Source organism: Cebidichthys violaceus, unplaced genomic scaffold (assembly GCF_023349555.1).
Source record: "Cebidichthys violaceus isolate CVI_PGR_0920_01 unplaced genomic scaffold, fCebVio1.0.p SCAF_4, whole genome shotgun sequence".
NCBI lineage: Eukaryota > Metazoa > Chordata > Actinopteri > Perciformes > Stichaeidae > Cebidichthys > Cebidichthys violaceus.
In genome coordinates this window covers 13028537-13051632 of record NW_027176594.1, presented here as the reverse complement: position 1 = coordinate 13051632, position 23096 = coordinate 13028537, and the positions used below count along the sequence as shown (strand labels likewise).

The 23096-nt window shown below is 45.3% G+C and overlaps 1 protein-coding gene across 7 annotated transcripts in view; it reads left to right on the top strand.

The window, feature by feature from the left end:
* The first annotated feature begins 715 nt into the window (after window positions 1-715).
* apbb2b (amyloid beta (A4) precursor protein-binding, family B, member 2b) overlaps window positions 716-23096 on the top strand; it is a 43512-nt gene continuing 21131 nt past the window's right edge. For 5 of the 7 annotated variants that reach the window (XM_068726977.1, XM_068726976.1, XM_068726974.1 and 2 more), the window contains exons 1-4: window positions 716-904; window positions 16664-16766; window positions 17564-17631; window positions 18801-19853. In XM_068726977.1, coding sequence (XP_068583078.1) covers window positions 18821-19853 — 1033 coding nt within the window. In that variant the 5' untranslated portion in view covers window positions 716-904; window positions 16664-16766; window positions 17564-17631; window positions 18801-18820. Of the gene's footprint in view, window positions 905-934; window positions 1196-16663; window positions 16767-17563; window positions 17632-18800; window positions 19854-23096 lie in introns of those variants that run through there. The other 2 variants (XM_068726972.1, XM_068726973.1) reach the window with 2 other exon arrangements.

Here is a 23096-nt window from a genome sequence, read left to right as displayed (position 1 = left end):
CAACATTATGTTTCTACATTGTGTCTTATCATGACAATGCTGCTGCGGTGTTCTACTGCTACTGTAAGTTGACTGTATTCTGTTATCTTGTGTTTATTTATATATTAGCCTACATATCTGTATATCACATATTGATATCATATTTATAGTTATTTGTTCATATAATATCAATGTTATTGTCACATTTTGCTTGATTACAATTATTATACTCGCATACATACAACTGTATCTGGAAGAATATATTTTAAATACAGCTGCATAGTGGGTCACGTTGATCTACCAGGAAAACGCTCTATTGATTTTGAACATACATTATACACACTGCTCCGAGGTAAGGTATTGTTTATGGATTTGTAACATCTGCTATTTATAGGCTTTATAACTCCTCTGTACCCCGTTCCTATCGATCTGGTCTGCATTGGGAATAATCACGTTTTCTAAAAAAACTTCCCAAAGCATAGAAAAATATTCACTATACATTGCAAAATGTCCTTCATTCTCTTTGATTACTTATATTAAAGTATTGTTTTTTTTAGCACCACCAGAGGACGAAGTACATTAGCAGTAGGAAGTAAAGGGAGTTTAAACACACACACACACACACACACACACACACACACACACACACACACACACACACACACACACACACACACACACACAGAGGAGCGTTTGCTTCCGGAGCAGCGTCCCCCGGTTCCCCCTGTCGGAGAACAGCGGCATCTGGGAGGGAGGAGAAAAGGAACAAGCCGAGAGAAAACGGAGGGGAGGAGAGAGAAAAACAGACAGGAGCGCAGCGGACTGTGGAGAGGAGGTGAGCAGTGTGGTATGCCGACAATTTCAGCTCGAACACGGGGAGCTGTTGCGGTCGCAGTCGTCCCCCGCCTTGAATTGGAGTGGAAACGTGAGTTTAACTTTCCATATTCTTCCCGACGCGACGCATTGCTTTGGCGTCTGAAGGGCCCCGCTGTGTTGCGAACGAGTCGGGATGGTGGGGGAAAGGAGACCGGGAGGCGGCGGCAGATGGGAGCATTAACGGGACCCAGCGCGTGTGTACCATTCTTAGTTAACGCTCGGAAGATTTTGGCGAACGAGTTCTCACGTCGTGTCGTGGAATGCGACGGTTGTTCTGTGAGAACGGCCGTTATTGGAACGTTGTCGCGAGCGGCCAGCCGTTGACCACGGCTATTACAAGGTTAGCTAACTACAAGTCCACTGCTATGTTGGGGATTTTAATGTGGGGGGGAAACAACAGAGCTGTAGAGTGACATTTGTGAAAGCTCGAGACTCTTAAACTCTGTTATGTGAAAGGCCTATCTGCAGGTAAGTAGTAGTAAGTAGTAACTACTACTTCACCAGAAGTTAACCAAGTAGACAAAATAGAAAACGTTTCACTACACGTCTAACCATCAACACCTTCATACAGTACCTGTCATAATGTCCTAATTGATAAAACATTTTTTGTGGTTGTGTTCACAGATTGTCAGACCAAAACCGAAAGATACTGCAATTTCAGTTATATGAAATAGTGGAAATCATTAAATCCCTTAAAATGTGAGAAGTTTGGGTGAAAAAATAAATTGGATAATCAATTGATTGCCATTAGTTTTGTGAGTCGACTAATGAGAGTCGACTAACCAGAGTCGACTAACCGTTTGAGCCTGACTGGACGGTTCACTCTGTCCTAGGCTCTCGTTCAGAGATGCTCCGCGGCTGTGTCCTGGGTCTGGTCCCGTGCGGATCTCCGTGCTGAGCAATCACTTGAGTAATAAAGAAGTTCATTGTGACAGAACCCAGCATGACGGAGGGTGTTCTCATGACTTGGGTGGAATAGTCTGGGGGCTACAGGCCGACACGAGGCTTGTGTTGGTGCATGGTGCTGACTGGCTGGACGCGGCGAGCTAGCTAATCGTTTCCAGCCTTGCTTTGCTAGTTTCTGTCAGGCCCTCGAGATAACACGCCTTGTTTGTTTAAGAAGAAGGAGAAGAAAAAAAATATACGGAGCCACTTAATGTCGTGTTTATGTCTAGACAATGATGTGGATAACTTTACGGTTTTTACATTTCTCAGTAACTTCCACAAGAACCGTATATGTTGTAGTGAAGGATGCAAGGACGAGAGGAACCGTTAACGTGTATGGAGACGGAACACTCAAGTTGTTGACAATAACATGAATTAACGAGGGAACCGTCTGGTTCCTATCGAGTGCACCACTAGTGTTTCTCTCCAGGTGACTCCTTGTTTTGCATGCGTTAAAAAAAATCATAATGAATGCAACCCTATTTAGTGCTACACAAGACTGTAAACAGCTAGTACTTGCTGTTTTTGGGGCAGCGGTTGTGGTGGCTTTACAGGGTTTACTCTGGTTTGCTAAACGTAATAGCGTGGACCACAAAGAGTGAATGTGTCACTGAACGCACCACCGGAGTTGAAATGGTGCACTGTCATCTTCTCTCCCTCCCTTCCTCCCTCCCTCCCTCTCTGCCCAGCCTCCTCTCCCCGCAGGCTTGCTCTTCTTCCAGGCCTCGGCCTGCAGTGTGTGTGTGTGTGTGTGTGTGTGTGTGCGTGCGTGCGTGCGTGCGTGCGTGCGTGTGTGTAGAAACATGATGTCATTACTAATTGCTCAGTGCTCTGTTCAGTTAAGGTTTATATTCTGCCCTCTCCCCCCACTCCCCTCCTTTCTACTCTTTTATTATTATTATTATTATTATTTTCCCCTCTCTATTTACTCTCCCTTCCTCTGTAGCGTTTTCTAGGAGTTGCTGAGCATGGAAAAAGTGACTTGGACATTTATGGGCTGAGTTTTGGTGCCAAGCGCTGCGGTTCTGGTGTGTGTGTGCGCGCGTTTGTTTAGCTTTGGTGTTCTAAAAAGTGCCTCGGTTTCAAGATGCCCCCCCCACACACTTCTGCCGAGGTAGCCTCTATCACAGGAGAGACATGCATGGACACGGTGCGTAAGGACGTGGACAGAAATAGCAATGCAGTAATGTAAGCCGTCACCCTGTGGAGCCGGGTTGCTCGTCAGTCACCCAAAAATACCCAACGATATCTTGGCTAGCCCCAAAAGTGTTCTGCAGATTGGATGTAATTCCGTTGGCAAGGCTATAAGTGTGTGTGTGTGTGTGTGTGTTTGTGTGTGCGGGGGGTGTTAGGACTTTCTTGCCTCGTTGCACCAACCGGTTTAACTCGGTGTGCGGTCGAGGTCATGCACAACAGCTGATTAGAGAGGACGGTGAAACCGTGCATGTTGGTCCCGTGCGGGTCTCCGTGGCTCCGTGGCTCACACATACACACACACACACACACACACACACACACACACACAGTCACACAGGCTTGTGTGACTGTGTGTGTGTGAGCGATCAGATAAAGAGCGTGGAGATCCGTTATCAGCACCCTGCTTCCCCTGTGAAACAATACCACCGGTCCGCCCTTGACCAAACTAGTGTGTGTGTGGTTGTGTGTGGGCATGTGCATATTTGCGCGTAGAGTCCGACCAGATTGGACAGATGATTGATGGAGCAGAGAATGGATTCGTCCCAGGCTGTCGAGATAACCAGACTGCGGTTTGTTTGCTTGTGTTTATGTGTGTTGTTGCCAATCTTTTTCTCCCCATCTCTCTATCTCTTTCTCTCTCTCTCTCTCTCTCTCTTTCTTCACTTTCAGCCCCCCCATCGATGCCTCTCAATAGGCGTATTGTGCCCACTGTCAGGCTGCAGTGTGTGTGTGTGTTGCATTGTTGTTGCGGGGAGCAGACAGCCGTGAGGTGTGTTTGAACAGAGAACGAGCACAGAGGCCCGTTCATCCTGTAGGGTGTGAAGCTGAGCGACGGGGCCCCCCTTTCTGTCCCGTCTGTCGGTCTCGCTCCTGTTTTTTTGACGTGTTTTCCTGCTCGATCCGCATCACCTTGTTGTGGCTCAGTTTGACGCTGCACTCTTTCTTCGCGCTTACACTCGTGTTTGTGTGTGTGTGTGTGTGTGCATGTAACGTGTCGGGCCCCTGGCAGCCCATCGCTGATAGGCTGTCTTCTCGCTGTCAAGTCTGTACGCAGGTTATTCAGATGAGCTGTGGAAGCGGGCGAGGGCAGACGGAGCATTCTGCTCTTTAAGGGAGCTGTACGCACACACTCTCTTTTGTTTATATGTTTCTGCTCCCAATGTTGTCTTTTCCACTTGGCTGCACTTTCTCACGTACTGTACAGTTCATCACTCCCAGTTCAGCTGCATAAGGGTTTTCTGCCTCCTCTCCCCCCTGACGTTCAAACCCATCGTCACACACTGAAAGCCCCGAAGTGATGGAGGAGGCTGAAAAAGGACCACCACGACAAGGACAGACTTGGTAGTCTTATCTTCCACCATTGCTGCATTCACTAGGAACCATATACCTGTTTAGTCGTCGTGACGTCACCCATTGGTTTGTGTACTCCCTTTTTGAAGCCTCGTGTTCGGGATTTTGGCCTTTCAAATGCTAAATTGACCGATCAAGAATACAATCGTCAGATTATTAATAATTGTTATTTGCAGCTTTACATAACGTTCAATCACAGAGTGAACTTTTTCAGACCCTGACTCATCGTGTTTTTTGATCAGTTTAGTCAGTAGATTAGAGCCAAAACAAAAGACCCCCTCACAAGACAGTCTGTGTGCTGTGAAATAGTACCCTGCCGCATTTCCTGGAGGGTCAAGTTTTATTTCATAAAATGTATCAATTTGTTCCTGTTTGCGATGGTGCTCTTCCTCTCTGGTGAGGTAGCCCCCCCTCGATGAAACGCTGCAGCAAGCCTTGCTCCTAGCTTTTGACAGACCCTCCCTTCTGTCGTAACAATGAACCTTGGGAGCTCAGGATTGTATGACGGTGGTTCCTGCGTGTTGAGCGCTCAGGATGACGGGCAACAGGAATATTGAATCATTGATCTGATTGGTTCCTGACAGATGCCTTCCTTGGGTTTACATCCTGTGGTGGGAGTAGTGATAAGTCAACATCTGTGGTGAGGATGTGATTCATGCGATTGCATAATTAAAAAAAAGAAAAAAAAAGTTTGATTAGTTTTGTAGACAAGAATTGAGATGACTTAAACGGTGTAACTTTGATGGAATACGCGGTGCTGGAAATGCTGCGTCATGCCCGTCCATGAGAATGCTCGGCTGGTGTCTGGGGGAAACGACGACGATGGCTTCCACTGGTTGGTCGGGAGAAAGAGACGGCCGCTGTGTGAGAGGATGAGAGCGAGGGAGGGCATGATTTAAAGTATTGGCGAGGGAGCGATGATTGCAGTGGTGTCTGTGGTTCCTTTGGCAGCGAAGGGACATTCCTTTTCTGATGAGTCACCCTCTCTCTCTGATATGTTTTCCTTCCTCACATCTCCCCACCTCCCCTCTCTTATTCTCGGAGCATCTCTCCTTCTTACTGTCACAATCTGTAGTCCTTTTGTCAAAACTTCCAGCCAATCCAGCCATCGTGGCGTTATCGTGGAACTTCTCACCTCAGGCATTTCTCATGAAATGCGAGATAACAAGGCCACGTTGAACTCACAGTAACACACACGCACACACACACACACACACACACACACACACACACACACATCTAGGGTAGAGCTGTGTCGTTTGTGTCTAGACATCCTCTCGGATGTCCTGTCACATCTCGGCTATATATAGGACCCACAGTCTCTTCACCGCTCCTGCCCTCGCCTCAGATCCGACGGGGGCTTTCACTGAGAATGGTTTAAAAAAAAAAAAAAAAAACGAGAGCTGTAACGCTTACAGTCCAATAAGAATCCCTCAGAAACATGTTGACAGAGAGCTTTCTCTGCTGATGAAAGAAGCGATGGGAGCTTGCAGCGCTTCCAAAAATACGGATAACAAGTGAAGAGGTATGTGTGTGTTCGCTGCATTCAACAGGATGTGTGTTTGTGCGTGTGTTGGGGGGAATGTTTGCAGTTTGAAAGAGCGGTTTTCAACTTTAATTCCAACTTCTGCTATTGACAATGCATTACTAAGAGGTAAGAGAAACGTTTTGTCTGGAGACCATTAAATGACAAATGTGTCCAACAGATTTACTCAGCTGTAGCCAATTAGTGGTTAAAACTCTTGGTTGTTTTGTTAATGCACACACGTCACTTATTTAAAAAGATTGCCCGCTCCGCTATGATTCGAATCCTCAGTCGAGTTGCTCCCCAGGTTAACCCTCTGAACCCCAAAACCCTTCGCCAAAATTACACCGAACGATTGAACGCATCATGTGTGACGAACGCTTCCGTCAGAAAAAGCAACCGAAGCTAAGCTTAAAATGAGTTAGATAGATTCTGCGTTCGTCAGTGCAACTAAGTCACAACAGTCCCGTGACATCACATCAGTGAAACTTCAATGGAACTGCAGGCTGCTGAGCACAGAGCATTGAGGAGAGTAGAAGAGAGGAGAGGCTGTAAGGAGAGGTTGTCAGAAATCTCAATATATATATATATATAAAGCACGTGGAGCCCCCATTTAGTTTTTCCAGCATCGGTTACACTTTTGGACACTTACCCAAATGTTGGATATATAGATTCCATTGTTTTTTTTTTGTAAAAGAAATTATCAAAGAAATTCAACTTCCATTTTTTCATTTGAGTTCTCTCTACCTCTAGCCATGGCTGTGCTGTTTCCATAGAGGGGCAGGACTTTTATTTTGCTGTGAAAATTAAGGCCACAGAGAGGAAAATGTGACGGGAGTAAAAAACGCCCCGAAAGTGCTCGGGGTTCAGAGGTTTAATATCATTTTGTCACTATAGTGGAAAAAGAGGAGGCTGATGGGAATTGAGGAACTTCAGTTGAGTTGACCAAACTTCTTCTGGACCAGGTGGCAGTAGGACTTCCTCGACTGTCCGGTGTGACGGACTCTCGGGCTAACAGCTCTGCCAGCGGGACACGCTAGGATCCACGACGTAATCTATGACCAGGACGTGCTGTTTTTAATTGTATTTCTCCCACTGTGTAGATATCTGGTATTTCCACATCTGTGACGTTCAAAGGCAGTAAACCGCGAGTCTTACTTGTGAAACGCACCACTGTAACTGAACGGAGGCCGAGAATAACACATTTCTCATTATTGTAGACGAGATGTGTTGAAGAAAAACATCAGTAATAACATTATAAGAAAAAGGACCACAAGCAGCCGACATCTGAAAGGACATGGTGGCTGGTCATTAGGGGTAGGTGGGACATACAAATTATGTTATGTTATTCATTCTCAACGCTTACTATCTGCAATAATTTATTATCTATGAATCTTTCTAAATTTCATATAATGTGTGTTAGGATTTAATATGGTCATCATGTTCAGTAGTCAGTGTCTTGCTGCTTCTGACGTTCTCCTGATCCGTGGCGTCCGCTCTAGGCCTATGGTGGCCTGTGTGGCCCTTCTCTCACAATGCAGCATGTATTGTACATGGGGAAAGTATGAATACGCATGCGCAGAGTGTTCCTTTATTTAATGTAGATCACACAAATTTGATGACTAGTGGGGCTGACATTGCATGTTTAAAATTTGATTGGCTACCTGTCGGCCAACACTAGCTTGGAATTGACTGCTCGGCAAGAAGAGGGGAGACTCTCTTTGCGACCGCTAGCAAATTTGGATTATATACTCGAGCACAGGTTTGAAACCTTTAATTTGAAGAACAATTGAAATTGTCTCAGTGGCCAACAGCCACTGGATATTATCATCACTCAAACTGTTGGTAAAATGAATAAAGGGTGGCTAATGGTTAGCATACAAAAGAAGGCACTCTTTTGTTTTCCCTGTCTGCTTTTAGGTGGAGATAGTACTTGGCCAATGACGGGGTTGCAAAGATTTGTAACAGCTTTCTGTGAGGGGAGAGAGCAGCGGGACTCCTCTGGACATTGGTGTGAAATGGGGGTTTACGTGAACGTCGCTGCTCCACGGAGCAGCATGATCGACAGGTGGAGGAGACCCGGATCATGACACGTATTAGACTGTGGAAAATGTGAAGCAGCGCTGCAGGCCCACGACCAGTCGCCGGAGTCTCTGATTACAACTCTGATATTCAGATGCATTTTGGAGTCCTAGATCTGAAAAAGTTGTCAGTGCGCTTCGTTGTGGCCGTCAGTGGTGTTAACCTTGAGGTCTTTGCTGTTCGCTGGTAGCCCTCCAGGCTGATTTGTTCTGACGTCTTTTTTTTACATGCAAAGTTTTGAATGAGGTTTTGAGACAATTAGAGAGAGAGAGAGAGAGAGAGAAACGTTTGACTATTGTACACACTTTTTCTGTAAGGTATTAATAATAATCATTTGAATGTCAACATGACTCTCCAGAACTCTGAACTATGTAAAAACTCTACTGGACGTGGCTCTACTTGCTGCTCCCTGTCTCTACTCCTGGCACAGCTTGTGTGGCCTCAGCATCGCGTCCAGGAAGGAGCCGTCGCCTCATTGCAGCTCACGTGTGTCCCGCGGAGGGACTGAAACGGGACTTCCCTCCTCTCGCTGCGCTTGGCTCTGTTTCGGCGGGGCGTACTCTTTTCTTCCCCTCCCTCGACCTCCCCTCACCCACCCACAGGAAAAGAGGGGGGGATAAGTGGGGGGTAGGGGTAGGATTAACTTGCTCCCAAGCTTCCCAAATCCAGGAAATTCGTCTCTGGGCTTCTGTTTCTGAAACGTTTCTTTTTTGTTTTTCTTTTTTTTCCACGTCATAGGATTCCAAAGTCTGTGTGTGTGTGTGTGTGTATGTGTGTGTGTGTGTGTGTGTGTGTGTGTGTGTGTGTGTGTGTGTGTGTGTGTGTGTGTGTGTGTGTGTGGTGAGAGGCTGTTACAAAACCCCCTGTTGCCCTCGGTGGTCTTCATTTAAATATAGGCAGTAACTATGTAAAGGCCACTCACTCTCACCTTTTTGTGTTTGTGTTTCACTGCCGTGGCCCTTCAGTCTGCTCAGGGTCAGTGGATGGAACCTGTCTACACATGCGACCTCCAATTCCAAGAGCTGTGTGTGTGTGTGTGTGTGTGTGTGTGTGTGTGTTTTGTCTGTAACCTTTGTTGACCAATTAGAGGTTTTTGCCTTGACCCCCCCCCCCCCCCCCCCCCTCCCGAAAAGAGAGACATGCCTGAGATTCTTTTGGCACACCCTGGAAATTCCTCACTGCTCTCCTTTTCTTTTGTGGTCATTCTGTCTCTCGCTCTCCCGGCCGTGGAGGAGAAATGATACCTTTCAGCAGTATGTGTACGTGTGTATGTGTGAATAAAGAGGAATCACAGTAGAGCTATTTCTGTCCGTCCTTCACGCCGTACACTGCTGCTGCGAGGACGACGTACGGTCACAGAGTGTGTGTGTGTGTGTGTGTGTGTGTGTGTGTGTGTGTGTGTGTGTGTGTGTGTGAGAGAGAGTAAGTAAGTCTGTATACAAGACTGTTTGTTTAGGCTGCAGTTTTGTCACTGTGTCTCAGTAATTTCCCGCTATCAACAATTTAAGGATGCTCTCTCTCTCTCTCTCTCTCTCTCTCACTCACTCACTCACTCACTCACTCACTCACTCACTCACTCACTCACTCACACACACACACACACACACACACACACACACACACACACACACACTGGGCCTCCCCTTCCGCTGTTATTCTGGAAACCAGATTCTGTAGATGGCTATTGTTTTCCTCCCTGCTTCTTCCTTGTTTTTGTGGTCACACACACACACACACACACACACACACACACACACACACTGAGCTTGGAGAAATATATTTTCCACTCTGTAGTGCACCAGAATGGACCAGTCACCAGCCATCTGTTTTTTTTTTTGCTTTGTGTCGGGCTGATTGATGTTTGTTTATTTTTATTTGCTAGTAGCTGCAAAATATGTAGCTCTTCATATGAGGTGACTAAGAATAACCCTAATATAAACATACTCTATATCATTTGAAAATGCCGCATCGCCACTTTTCTCATGGCTGTGCTTCTGGTCGTAAAACAAACCTGCAGTTTGGGATCCGAGTGAACAAATAGGCACATAAAACAACATGGAGTCTGCAGCGGAGGCCGGTCCTAAAGCTGTTTAGAGATTTATATACAATGAAAAGGGCTTCAAATCAACTGTGATTAATACAGGGAGTTAAATAGTCTGTGTAGACATAATGTGGCGATCTGCCTTTGTTTTATTTTATTAATTTCTTTACCCAATAAAAGTGATAATAATAAAAGCATATGGCCACACTAGTGGTTGGAATGTGAATGTGTTTGGTTAGCAGTGTTGCTAACCTCTCAGCCTGATTTGTGGAGGCAGTTTGCAGCTACATGAGGATCCGGTCCACTCTGTCTGCAGCCAATGACAATAAAGCCAGGGAAGATCTGGGGAGGTTGCCTGCTATTTTACGAGCTGGTTTACACGTTCACATCCTCATCCAAAAAAGTTAGAAAAAACAACAACACCCAGTTGCATTTTCTATTCTGCACGCCGTGCCTCGTTGACGCGAATCCGTCCGTTTTTGTTTTATCTTTCTGACGGCCCCGGCCTCTTAACTGTGACAGTTTTGCTTATCCAGTCAGTCTTTTTTATTTGGCAACAGATGGGGTTCCTTACAGGCAGAGAGGGAGACGAGAGCGGGGCGGGGGGGGGGACTGTAAATCAGGGGGTTGTAGAGAGAAACGGGTGGTTTTATGAGAGTTTACAGACCTTCTTCACTTTTAATGAGAAAAGACAGCAATTCTTTTTTAGACAAAGGAAAGAGAGGAGGTGTGTTGAGGGAGAGAGGTAGAAGATGAACATAGGAGAGAAAGAGGAGAGGGAACAGGCAAAGAGAATGGGATAAAGGAAAGAGGTAAAAGTCAAGTGGGATTAGCAGAGGAACTGGACTGGCGAGGAGCCTTGAGAGGGGAAAGGGCGGGGAAGGAAGGATGAGAGGCCTGTCGACCTGCTGGCAGGAGTCCACACGGCTCATGAATGTTCAAAAAAAGCAATCCTCCTCTTCCTCGCTCGTCCAGAGTCTGGTGGTAAAAAACAAAAGAGAGGGAGAGAGAGAGAGAGTTCGCAGCTGCTCCCTCCATTCTTTGGTGGAGCCAGACCCCCCCAACACACCTAACATTATAGACCACAGTAACAACACGCACATGCAACAGCACACACTCAGTGGGTTGGCCAGAGGGTCAGGAGTCAAAGGTCAAACCGTCATGCTGTGACACATCCTAGATCTGATTACCCCCCTCCCTCTGTCAGTTTCTACTGTTTACAGGCGAGTCCATGTGGAAGGTTCACCCTCATATTTACTACTCGTGTGTGTGTGAGTTTGTCTCTGTTTTGTCAGCGCTGCCCTGCCCACTGGAGGGGCCCTGTAATCATGCCTAGACCCCCCCCCAGTCCCTCGTCCCCCGTCTGCTGCACAGGACTGCAGGGAGCCCAGAACAGGCACCACGATCGCAGTCGTTCCGTCCAATTAGAGGCCATGTCCAGATGCCATCGGTACTGGAAGTTACAGCTTTAGTGCTGACTTGCCACCAAGCTGGAGCTCCACCCGAGTGTCAAAAGCCTTACGTTTCACATCTGTGTCTGTAGGCCAAAAAAAAAAAAGGTTGTTATGCAACTCCAGAGCAGTCTGTAGTTAGTGGTTGGACAGCGACATATTTGTGTCATCAAGGCTCTACTCCAGCACACTGGGCTTGCAGTGAAACAGTCGGGATGAGGTTACTTTTTAAAGGGCACCTCCACCCATTTTGCACATCAAAGTATGTTTACAGATCTCGAGGAGTACTACTGTATACGTGATAATATCACAGATGTAAGCCATGTCGTAGGAGGTCTGGAGGACAAGGTCATTTGTACTGTCGATCGCCTCCACACCGGGCAAATCGGTCAAGTTGTGGGAAATGTCGCTCTTCTTCATTTTGTAGGGATCACATCCAATATGTGTTTCTATTTTTTGCGTGCAGGTTCAACCTAGAGATGCACCGATCCGATATCAATATCTGTATCGGTCCCAATATAGGAAAAAAATTCTAGATCGGGTATCGGTGACAATGTGACCGATCCATAAAGGCAAATCTATTCAGTCCAATTATATGCGTTGTGCTCTGCGTAACGTCATGCGCTAGCGAACTGGCCGCATAGATTGTTTTCAAAATGGAGCGAGCGAAAGGATCAGCCATCTGGAACTTTTTCACACTACCTCAGCCAACACATTCGACAGCTACCTGCAATACGTGCGCAGCGATGGTTCCAAGGGGCGGCACTAAAACTTCAAGCTATAACACAACCAACTTAATCAAGCATCTCCAGAGATTTCACCCTAATGAGCACGCTCAGTTCGTTGAACTGAATCAACAAAAAGGAGGCGGCCTGAAGCAGCTAACTTTAAAGGAGATGAAGGAAAGAGGTGACAAGTTTCCACCTAATAGCGTGCAGGCAACAAAAATAACTGAAAGGATACTGAACTTCATTGTCATGGATGGGCAGCCGCTCTCAGTTGTCGGGGATAAGGGATTCCGGCTGCTAGTTAACCACCTGGAACCACGCTACGACATGGTAAGCCGAAAATATTTGTCGGAGACGGCGCTACCTGAACTGCACGGTAAAGTGTGCAAACGCATATTGAAGGAGATAAAAGATGTCAAATCGATAAGTTTCACGACAGACATCTGGAGCTCCGACGTTTCCCCTGTGTCACTTTTAAGTTTAACAGCACACCGGCTGGATGAAACTTTTGTGCCACACAGTGCAATGTTAAATGCAACAAACTTTCGTGGGTCACACACCAGCGAAGCGATAGCAGCTAGCCTGAAGGAAATGTTTGACAAGTGGCAAATTCCGTTGAGCAAAATCCACGTGATTCCGAGGGACAACGCCAGCAACATGAGAAAAGCGATGGACAACCTGGGGGCGCGTAGCGTCGGCTGCGTTGCACATACAATGCAGCTGGTTGTCAGCGAGGGACTTCTGTCACAGCGTGCGGTCAGTGATGCGGTTGCATGTGCGAGACAGATTGTCGGACACTTTAACAGCTCGAGATGAACATGCAACCTAAACGCCTGCAGCAGGATGTCAAAACCAGGTGGAACAGCACTTACTACATGGTCGAGAGACATTGGATGTTATACTCATAATTGCACTGACTGAACAAATGCAGGTTGTGTTGTTTTTACATGTTTTTATGTGTGTTTAAGTGTGCTGTACTGGTGCAGAGTTTTCAATAAATAGTAATTCAGTACATTTATGTCTGTGTTTAAAAAAAATATTTTTAAAATCGATTCAGCACTGTTTTTCTCTATTAGATCGGTATCAGATCGGTATCGGCCGATACTAAACCTCAGATATCTGTATTGGTATCAGAAGTGAAAAACGTGGATCGGTGCATCCCTAGTTCAACCAACCCTTTTATGTATTCACTTTCCTCAATTTCCAATTTGCGCAGTATATAGTTTCTTCACTTCCTGCCCCCCCCATCTGAATTGTATCATAATTCATTATAGTCACGTGATGGCAAACAATCTATTGCATGTTCTGGGGGTCTTTGTGCCTTCAGTTGGGACATCAGCAAGGGATACACATGCTTAGATATACTGAGGTCAGGTGGCTGACCAAAAACCTTCTATTATCTTTATACTTGATCTGTACAGGATGAACGGGGGACTGTGTATAAAAAAAACACTATAATTCCATAAAGTTTTCACTTAATTTGACTGTGAACACCCTTAAACACAGTACCACCTGCAGTGACTCTTGTACTAAGGGGAGGGTAGTAGACCGCGATTACACATACCACATCCAACCGGTAAAGCCAAGTCAGCAGCAACATGTCACGGGAAATGATTCATAAGTTGTTAGTGTAGACAGACATCCCTTCATACAAATACTTTCTCGCTGTTCCCAGGTATGCAGACTTGTCGCAGCAGGATTCAGGGAACCGAGCTGCACGCCCTGTCATTTTTAATCCCAGAATGCAACGTTTTTATTGCTATTTTTCAAAATTGCTTTATACATCGTCCTTCTTTCCTTGCCTCTGTCATTGACAGTTTTTATACTTCAGCGCTTTCACTTTTTAAAAAGTGATTCCTAAGGACTGAAAGACTTCTGACATGGCATCTCTCTTGTCGTCGGCGCTTAAACCATTAGAGAAAATCCATTACAGTACACACAGCTGGTTTCAGGTCAGAATTATACAGCTGCTCTTCAGATGGTTTACCTTTTTACCACAGGTCTTTGTAACAGCTAGTGTTGCCATACAAACCAGATGTGTCTATCATATCCGTAAACAGTATTGGCTCAGTATAAGACCGTTGCGTTGGCAGATCAAGTGTTCTTCGGTATGTGGGATAAACGAACCAGCTGTGTGCAAAATGAGAGAGACTCTCAGAAAGCCTCAGCAGCAAAGTTCTGTGGGGTCTCTGGAAAATCTTCAGTCTTTAATAATCTTTTAAAATATTACTATGTCCAACAGTATTCATTATTCATACTGCAAAACATGTATTAACAAATATACAGCAAAATAGCGTTGTGGTGAATGGGTGAATGTTGACATGTAGTGTAAAGTGCTTTTGAGTGGTCAGAAGACTATAAAGGTGCTGTATACATGCATGTCCAGTTACCAGTTAACATTATACTGCCATTGAATACCCATTGTTTACTGCCATTGTTTCTGTTGCAAATGGTCCGTAATGCAAATGTGTACTTTAGAAAACCATACGTCATTCCAAACAACCTGAAAAGCAGTGGATTTTTTTTTCTCGACATTATGGTTCCACTCTATAAATAATCCAGACTTTGTATGCATGAAGTCGGCGAAGAGAGAGCAAAGTTCATTGCATCTATGAAGTCTTGCTTCTATTGCGTATTGAGTATGTACAACCAGTCTCATGGCAGTTTGTGAAATAGTCACAAAATGCAATCTATTGTTTTTGTGTACAAGGGACACAAGTTTTTTTTCGTGTTGCTCGAAACAGGTTTAGGAAAACGGTCACAAACGTTAGGCTTAGGCAACAAAACAAACATTATGTATTGGCATCAAAACCACGTAGTTAGTAAGGAAAATATTTATGAACGTTTAGGTTGAGGCAACAAAACTACAACGCGGTGTGGAACACCGGTCTATTCTATTTATTATAATTATAAGCTACGTCACTAGCTTTGACCAATTGTCGTCCATGTACACGAAATCAGTAGATTGCATTTTGTGACTATTTCACGACCTGATAAGAAACTGGGCTGCCTCAGCATAACACTGGAGCACTAGGTAGGAGGGACCACCGGTAATTTCGTACACTGCTTACCAACACGCAGTCAAATGGTTCAGTACTCATAGAAGTATGCACTATTCATAACTTTGAGTAGTTACATAAACCGGAAGAAAATAAGTCATGTAGACCTGGAGATTCATTGTTATTTATTCTATCTTTCAGTGGACATTTTTGGGAGTTGGCAATAAAAACAATTAGCATTTTGTAAAATCTCTAAATGTCCACATCGTGAGGACATGACACGGGGCCTGATGTTGCCATTTTTCCACAAGCTTGAAAACAGTAGCTTAAACTGTATTTGCTTACTGTACTTATGACAAGATGCGATGGATCGACTAACTGCGTTCCACTTTGTGATCAAGCATGCAAAATGCCATAAATATATAGCTCGGCTAATTACATAGCAACATTATTGCTGCCTTATTTATTGAAGGGGACACACTATAAATCATTAAACTCTCCTCCAGGGAAGCAACAGCTCACGCAAAGCACTGCAGGTAGCTTGATAGATGAGGGATTCAAATGCTTTCCTTTGCCATTCTGTCCACTTACTAGAACTTTTAATACCTTTCTTTTTTCATATGAATCATAACACTGAATTCTGTCACATTGCAGACAAATGAGAGCAATTAGTGTGGGGTAAATCTCCACTTTGCTGCATTTAAAACAGCTAGCTGATCAGTTTCAGTGTCTAGGCCAACAACTTTCACTGCCGTTGCCAACTGAGGATTACCAAAACCCTGATGACAGTTCGATCATCATGCACTTAAGTGTCTGAATGCTCGGCATCGGCAGACCTTTGCCTTCACGGCTGCAGGGGATTTGTGGCTGTAATTGATTGGATCTTTAAATGAGGTTGATTAATTACTAGTCATTTGGAGTAATATCCTTGCAATGGTCAGTGTCAGCTCATACTTTAGCTAACGGATCCATGTGATTGGGATGACATTTCATCCCTCCAAATCATTCCAGATTTTTCCCAGCCACTCAGCCGGGGAGAAGTGGAATTTATGGTCTATTCTGACTATGCTTATTATCTCTCCCTCCACTACTCATAGCGGTTGTGTGTTGGTGAGAAACTGTCCACGAGTCTTGACTGCATTATGCAGTGGTGTGTGTGTGTGTGTGTGTGTGTGTGTGTGTGTGTGTGTGTGTGTGTGTGTGTGTTTGTTGGTTGTTGGAGTGTAGGTGGAGTTTACAAGTCTCCTGTGGCATTAAGTTTACGATGGTTCCAGTCAGTGAAGGGTTGCACCAACGAAAGAAATATGAGCTCTATACAAAATAAGCCTCATGTTCACACACACACACACACCTTGTGTATTAGCGTTTGATCGAGGTTGTAAATAATTAATGCGTCTTTATTATTTGTCTCGCTGGTGTCCTGCAGTCCTCTTTCTCCCCCCCTCTCCCCTCTCTCATTAATCCAGTTTTATGTTGGTCTTCTCCCTCAGGACAACGCTGCCTCGCTGAAGCCCACGTGATTGGATGCGAAAAAGACAACCACCAGTATGGACGCGCGACATCCTGGAGTTTCCCACAATCCTTAGGTCTTCGGTAAGTCCACAGATGCGTAAAGGACTTATTTCAAGTTGGTATGTTTTATTTTAATGTAAAAAGAGACTCAAAGGAGACTCTTGTAAATGCCTCCACGCTTTCAGAAGTTCTCCTTCTTCCTGTCGTGACAGTATAGCTGCTGTCATTAGTTTGTTATTCAGACACGCCACTTTAGAGCAAATTTTTACTTTAAAAAAAGAAATAGCGTTCCTAGGATGCTAGGCTAAGCTAACCCGAGTGAATACAACTCTAAACACTTCCTGTGAGTGCGTCAAAATAAGAGCCACAGTAAATTCTTTTTTTACTTTGAAGCAACTAAAGCAGAGCATGTTTGAATCTAAGCTGGAGCTCTTTAGCTAAACTGGGGCCTTGTTGTTGTTTGGATAAACTCCAAACTCCAAACTGAACGCATAGTATCATATCCAGGTTGGCAGCACCTTTCTGTGAGCCGTTAACCCTCCACCTGGTAGGTAGCACCTTAGCATCACTGCTAAACAGGGGAGACGCTGAAAAAAGTATTGAAAGAAATACTCTTGAGATGCACTTTAGAGTTGGATTGACAGGGAAAACACTGTCCTCTGTACGTTCAGTGGCCGATCACATGTGTACAGTCAGATGAACAATTCTGGAGTCCCTTCACTGCCTCACAAGTGTTATGTTGTCTCCATAGAAACCAGCTGTAGTCTGGTTTCTACACGGGTGAATGTGGTCTCCGAGGGCAACCCAAGGAGTACCAAAAATTCTCTGCATTCTTCTTCTGATTGTTATTTTCTTTCTTTTTCTTCTGTGGTGTTCAGATCTGCAGCTGAGCACCACTGAACCCTGAACCGTGACCAGCGCCGGTCCACGGCTGACCTCCTGTCAGGTACGAGACACACACTTTCACACACACACACACACACGCTTTCACACATGCGCTTTCACACATGCACTTTCACACACATGCTTTTCACGCATGCTGTGCTCAGCGTTGAGTCGGAATAGAAATAACCCTCCATACTCGGAGCTCGTCATGCTGAGTGGTTCCCCATCGCTGCTCTACGGTGACATTTCTCAGGAATGTAGAATGTAAGCCTGGCAGAAGTCTGTCTTTAGTTATCGTCAACACATCCCACGCAGAAGGCCAAAAACCAACCCTGCGTTCTCTCCCTACCATGACCCCCTTGTCCGTAGTTCTCCTGGAACAGCTGGGTACTGTATTTTTAGCAAACACTACTCAAACAGGATAAATATGTGTGTGTTTGTTGGGTACTATTTCCAGCTGTGGATTTGGCGCAGTAGTTAGAGAACCAGCAGGGAAAGTATACACTGCGTCAGGCTTCGGCTTAACAGGCAACACTTGTTAGTAGTTTTGATCTTTTCATGAGGTTTGTAGTCAAGAAAACCCAACTTTTCTTTAAAGCATGTTTTGATGCGTTCAGCAGACTTGAGTGTCTGATTACAGCTCTAGGATGAGAAGTTACATTTCTGTGATTGTGCAAACCAAACCAGAAGGGTAACAGCCCTGAGGTTAGGCATCATTGTTTATCCACGACTGTAGCTTTTTTTTTTTCTTCAATTGGGTTAAAAAATGTATCGTAAACACTGTATATTTTGCAGGCCAGCATTATATTTCTTTCCTCTTTGCCCCTTTAAAGACTGTAAACTTAAACATCTGTTCCATAACTCTTTCTCATGTAGAGAGCCAATAGTGAATATTTGCATCAGAAACGGTTTATTGCTAAATATGTTACACATACAAAGAATTTGGCTTGGTGATTGGTGCGTAACAAATAAAGAGTACATTCAAACAGGCATGTTATTAAAGTGAACAAAATGTATGTATAGTATTTATTAAAAAAAGTCTTTATTGGTTATATGTTTAACTTAATATATTGTTGTGTTTATGTTTTCAAATGTATCGGCTGTGTTCTCTTTTACACTGTTTGCTGCTGTAAGAATATCATTTTTCAATATTGGAACATATCCTCAGTATGCAATGAGACTGAAAGCTGACTGTGTAGTGCTCATGTTCCCGCTCTCCCCCTCTTTCAGGTGACCTGCCTCGTGCCGCGATGATGTCGGTGGACGTGACCAACCGCAACTGCCCGGCCGCCACGCCTCCCACCTCGCTCAGCCTTCGCTCCTCGCACAACCAGCAGCTGAGCAGCGACGTTGTCCGGCAGGGCTCCGCCACGCCTCCCAAGTGTCGCAAAAAGTACGCGCTCACCAGCATCCAGGCCGCGATGGGCCTCGGGGAGGCAGCGGCGGCGGCGGCGTCTTCGTCCTTGCCGTCTTCCCCATCGCGGCCCACGACCCCCAACAATCCCAAGCTGGCCAAGAACGGAGCGAACCAGCTCCGCAAAGCCGGTCAGGATCACAACAAGAACACGACGGACCTGGAGCCCGAGGCTACGGCGGATGAGCTCAATGTCAACGCGGCCGAGGAGGATGAGGGCCACGCTCTCACCAATAATGACCGGGAGGAGGACGAGGAGGTCGAACTGCTCTCAAACACTGACGCGGAGCCCGAGCAGAAAAGTGAATCAGACATGGACTGTGATGTTAACGCGACCCTGGAGCTTCAACTGAATGGCAACACGACAACAGACTTTGACTTGAACATCGACGCAGAGGAAAGCGATGACATCAGCATCCTGTCCGAGAAGGAGGTGATGTCAAAGATGAAGATTGAGGAGGACGGAGATGAGGCGGCGGCGGAGGAGGAGGAGGAAGACGGGGAGAAGAAACCTCTGCTGTCGGTCCGGAGCGAGTCCCCCGTGCAGAAGCGCGACGTCTCTCCGGGCCTGGAGCTCATCTCCGACCTCCGCTCCAACCTCAAGCTCCTCAGATCGGGCGGCAAGGACTCGCCGGTGCCCCCTCCGCCCTCGCCACCCAAGCACGCCAGCCAGGAGGACGCGCCCCTGCTCTCCGTGACCTCCTGCTCCTCTTCCTGCTCATCCTCCTCCTCACCGGAGACGAAGAAGGACAGACGGACGGGGGCAAAGACGGACTGCGCTCTGAACCGCATCCAGAATCTGAACCCCAGCGACGAAGAGTTGAGCTGGACTACTTTGTCCCAGGAGAGCAACTCCCCGGAGGAGACAGGTACGCTCATTGACACGCAGAATACGCTGCAGAAAGTCAGTTTCACAGTCACCGACATTTAGTTTTCATGCGAGTGTGTGCGGCTACTCTGGTTTGTTATTTTCCCTCCTGTGTTGCAATGTACCGTTCTATATATGGGGACCAAGCGTGTGTGTGTGTGTGTGTGTGTGTGGGTGTGTGTGTGTGTGTGTGTGTGTGTGTGTGCGCACATACAGAACTCTGCTGGAACAGAATAACAAACACTTTGGCCTCCAGTAAATCTCCCAGAATCCCTTTGGCTGGGAAAGGAAGTGCCCTCGTAACCTTGTGGGTGGTTAGCAGGCTAAATCTACTGCGTCCTGTTTCATGCTGTGTTCCTGCGCATGTGTGTGTGTGTGTGTGTGTGTGTGTGTGTGTGTGTGTGTTTTTACCAACCCATCTGGATGAGCCTGCAGTTCGTCTAGACAGTCAGAAAAAAAACTGGCTGAAACTAAGGATTATTTTCATAAAAATTTCATCTCATATAGGGCCGTCAAAATTGGCCAAAAATGACTTTCTAATATTCCTTCTTAAACAAACATAAGTTGGAACTATTCCAATATCTATTTTTGCACATGAGGTCCATGACAGCTCGTCCTAGCTGGCCGCGAGAGACGCAGCACTGCTCAGGGCGGCGTATTGAACTGATTTGTGATGTCGAAATGAGGAGTTATCTGTATGACGCCTCCTCATCTCACTACAGAACCCTAAACAAGATGGCGGCTGGCTGGAGGGAGATCGCCTAAAAAATGTCCTAGTTGCTGTCGGCTACATTGTATGTATTTCCCAGTAAATATCTCAATATAAAGCTTGAATAGCAAGTACTACTCACCCCTCTTTTAAATGGTAACGTCTCCAGTCTGATCTGGCGCTCACAGCTGATGGTTTGTTTACATGACGTAAGGTAACATCCTGCTGTTCAGACACGAGGTCTCTCTCTCTCTCTCTCTCTCTCTCTCTCTCTCTCTCTCTCTCTCTCTCTCTCTCTCTCTCTCTCTCTCTTAATCCACAATCAAATATTAACTTACACATCTGTTTTTATTTTTATAATATTTATTTGAATTTAGAATATTCATTGACTGCTTCTATGTCAATTGATCCATAAAATATATATGTATATATATATTTTTTTAATTTCTAAAGTGACGAAATATCTTGACAGCACAAAACCTAAATAGATTCAGTTTACTGTCACATAAAACTGGAACGAGAATACGTTAAACGTCTATTTATTTATCAGTGTCGTTACCTTGCATTGAGGATAAATTACTACTATACTTACCACAGTTGTGGTGAGTCACCGCCTTCTGTTGTGGGCCACTGCTCTCTTACACTAGCTTGTACCTTTGCAGCAGGTCTGTTGAAGTCATTGCACTTCTTCGTCGGCGTGACGTAAAGATCTGGATGTCCTGTTTAATGGGGCCCTTAAAACTCTGTTCCTCGGGCCTCGCTGCGAGACATATGAGGCACATCCATCTCCTCTGGAGCAGCAGCAGCCCCCGACCTCTGAGCTGTAGCTCAGCTGTAAACCATCCGCTGCTTTTTCTTTTTTCTCCCAGAATGCTTCTCTGCTAGCTCTCTGATGACTCACTGTCCCCTTTTTTATGGATCTAAGGCTCTGAGCATCTGTGCATGTGATTGTGAGCACGCTTGTCCAGAATTTGTCAGAATCTACTTTCCAGGTGTTCTGTGTTCCTCTTCTTCATCTAAGTCATTCCAGAGTCAGGGCTCGACAGTGACGGTTGCCCGCTTCCCCGGAAAGTACACTCTGTGTTTCGGGCAAGTGGAATGCCTCATGCAGTCGTCCTATCAGGCAAATGAAAGATAAATGTGATCTTTATTAGGGGCCAATGATCAGTAAAAATATGCGATTGTGTGATCCCCATTAATGCCTGATGCTTTATTTAACGTAACTCTCCTCTTGTCCGTTGTTAGCAGCCGGTTCGCAGCACAGTCTTGATTGGCTAAATAACGCGCTAACAGCATAGCGATATTTTCATCACACATAGAAATATTAGATTGTAATTCATTCCCATCATGCTGCTCAGAGCATCCACAGTGAACGGCTCTTCTGCCGACAGTTTAGAGTCTCTCCGTTATTCTGCTAATAAAGGAGCTAACTGCTAATGTGCGGAGGTTCCATTCAGTTATATTATGGGGCGTTCAAGCTCCAGACACAAAAAAATGGATATTGTGCAAAGATAATTACAACATTCAAATGTAATCTTGTAAAATGTAGTGTGGGCGGGAAATTTGAATAAATCCAGTTGTTTTGAAAGATGTTTTCACAGGAATATAATAAATACAAAATAATATAATAATAGATATTAGAGAGGGATATTTGACTTTCTAACACTAGTTCTAAGCATCTTATTATACATAATTAAAACTACTAATGCCCCCCAAAAAATGAATCAAAGCAAATAATAAAGAAAGATACAATTATGTATTTCCTATTCCTTTGAAATAACCACTATAGATGACAATAACAAAGTTAAAGTTAAACATTTAGAATGTTTTTTTTGTCCAATTGCTAAAAATGGCTTGGTTTTATTTATTTACTAATAGGCCTATATTTTCCATTTTGGACTAGTAAGTTTGGTTACCGAGTGAGTAAAACCCCTCAGCCACAGGGCTGAAAAAGCTTCACGTCTGTAGGTTTGGATCAATGCTGGTGTATCGACGAGCCGAGGACAGGGGACAAACGTAGACGCGCTGCAGTCTCTTAGTCAAGACGTATCGTCCTCTCAAGGGTTTTACTGAGGAGTTGACGGTCCTGATCCTGGCATCGTTCATGTTGTCGATATCTAACACGTAGTCGTCCATGCTGGGCCCCCCCCCTTCTCTCACATCGACAAAGCCGTGTTGTTTTCCCAGGTGTGTGTCACATTCCTCTGTGGATGTTTGTGGGTTGGAGGGCCGGTACGACGTCGCTTTCACACAGAGGAGCCAAAACACACACACACACACACACACACACACACACACACACACACACACACACACACACACACACACACACACACAACATGAGTGCAGTACAGCAACATGTGAAAGTCAGCAGTTTTCTTTTGCCAGATGTTGAGCTACTTTTTTCTCTCTTTCTCTCTCTCTTGCTCACTTCCTCCAACATCTCTTCACCCTCAGTTTATCGAGGTTTCTCCTCGTATGCCTGCCTTCCTCTCTGCTCCTCATCCTCGCCCCTCGACTAGAGATGACACTGAA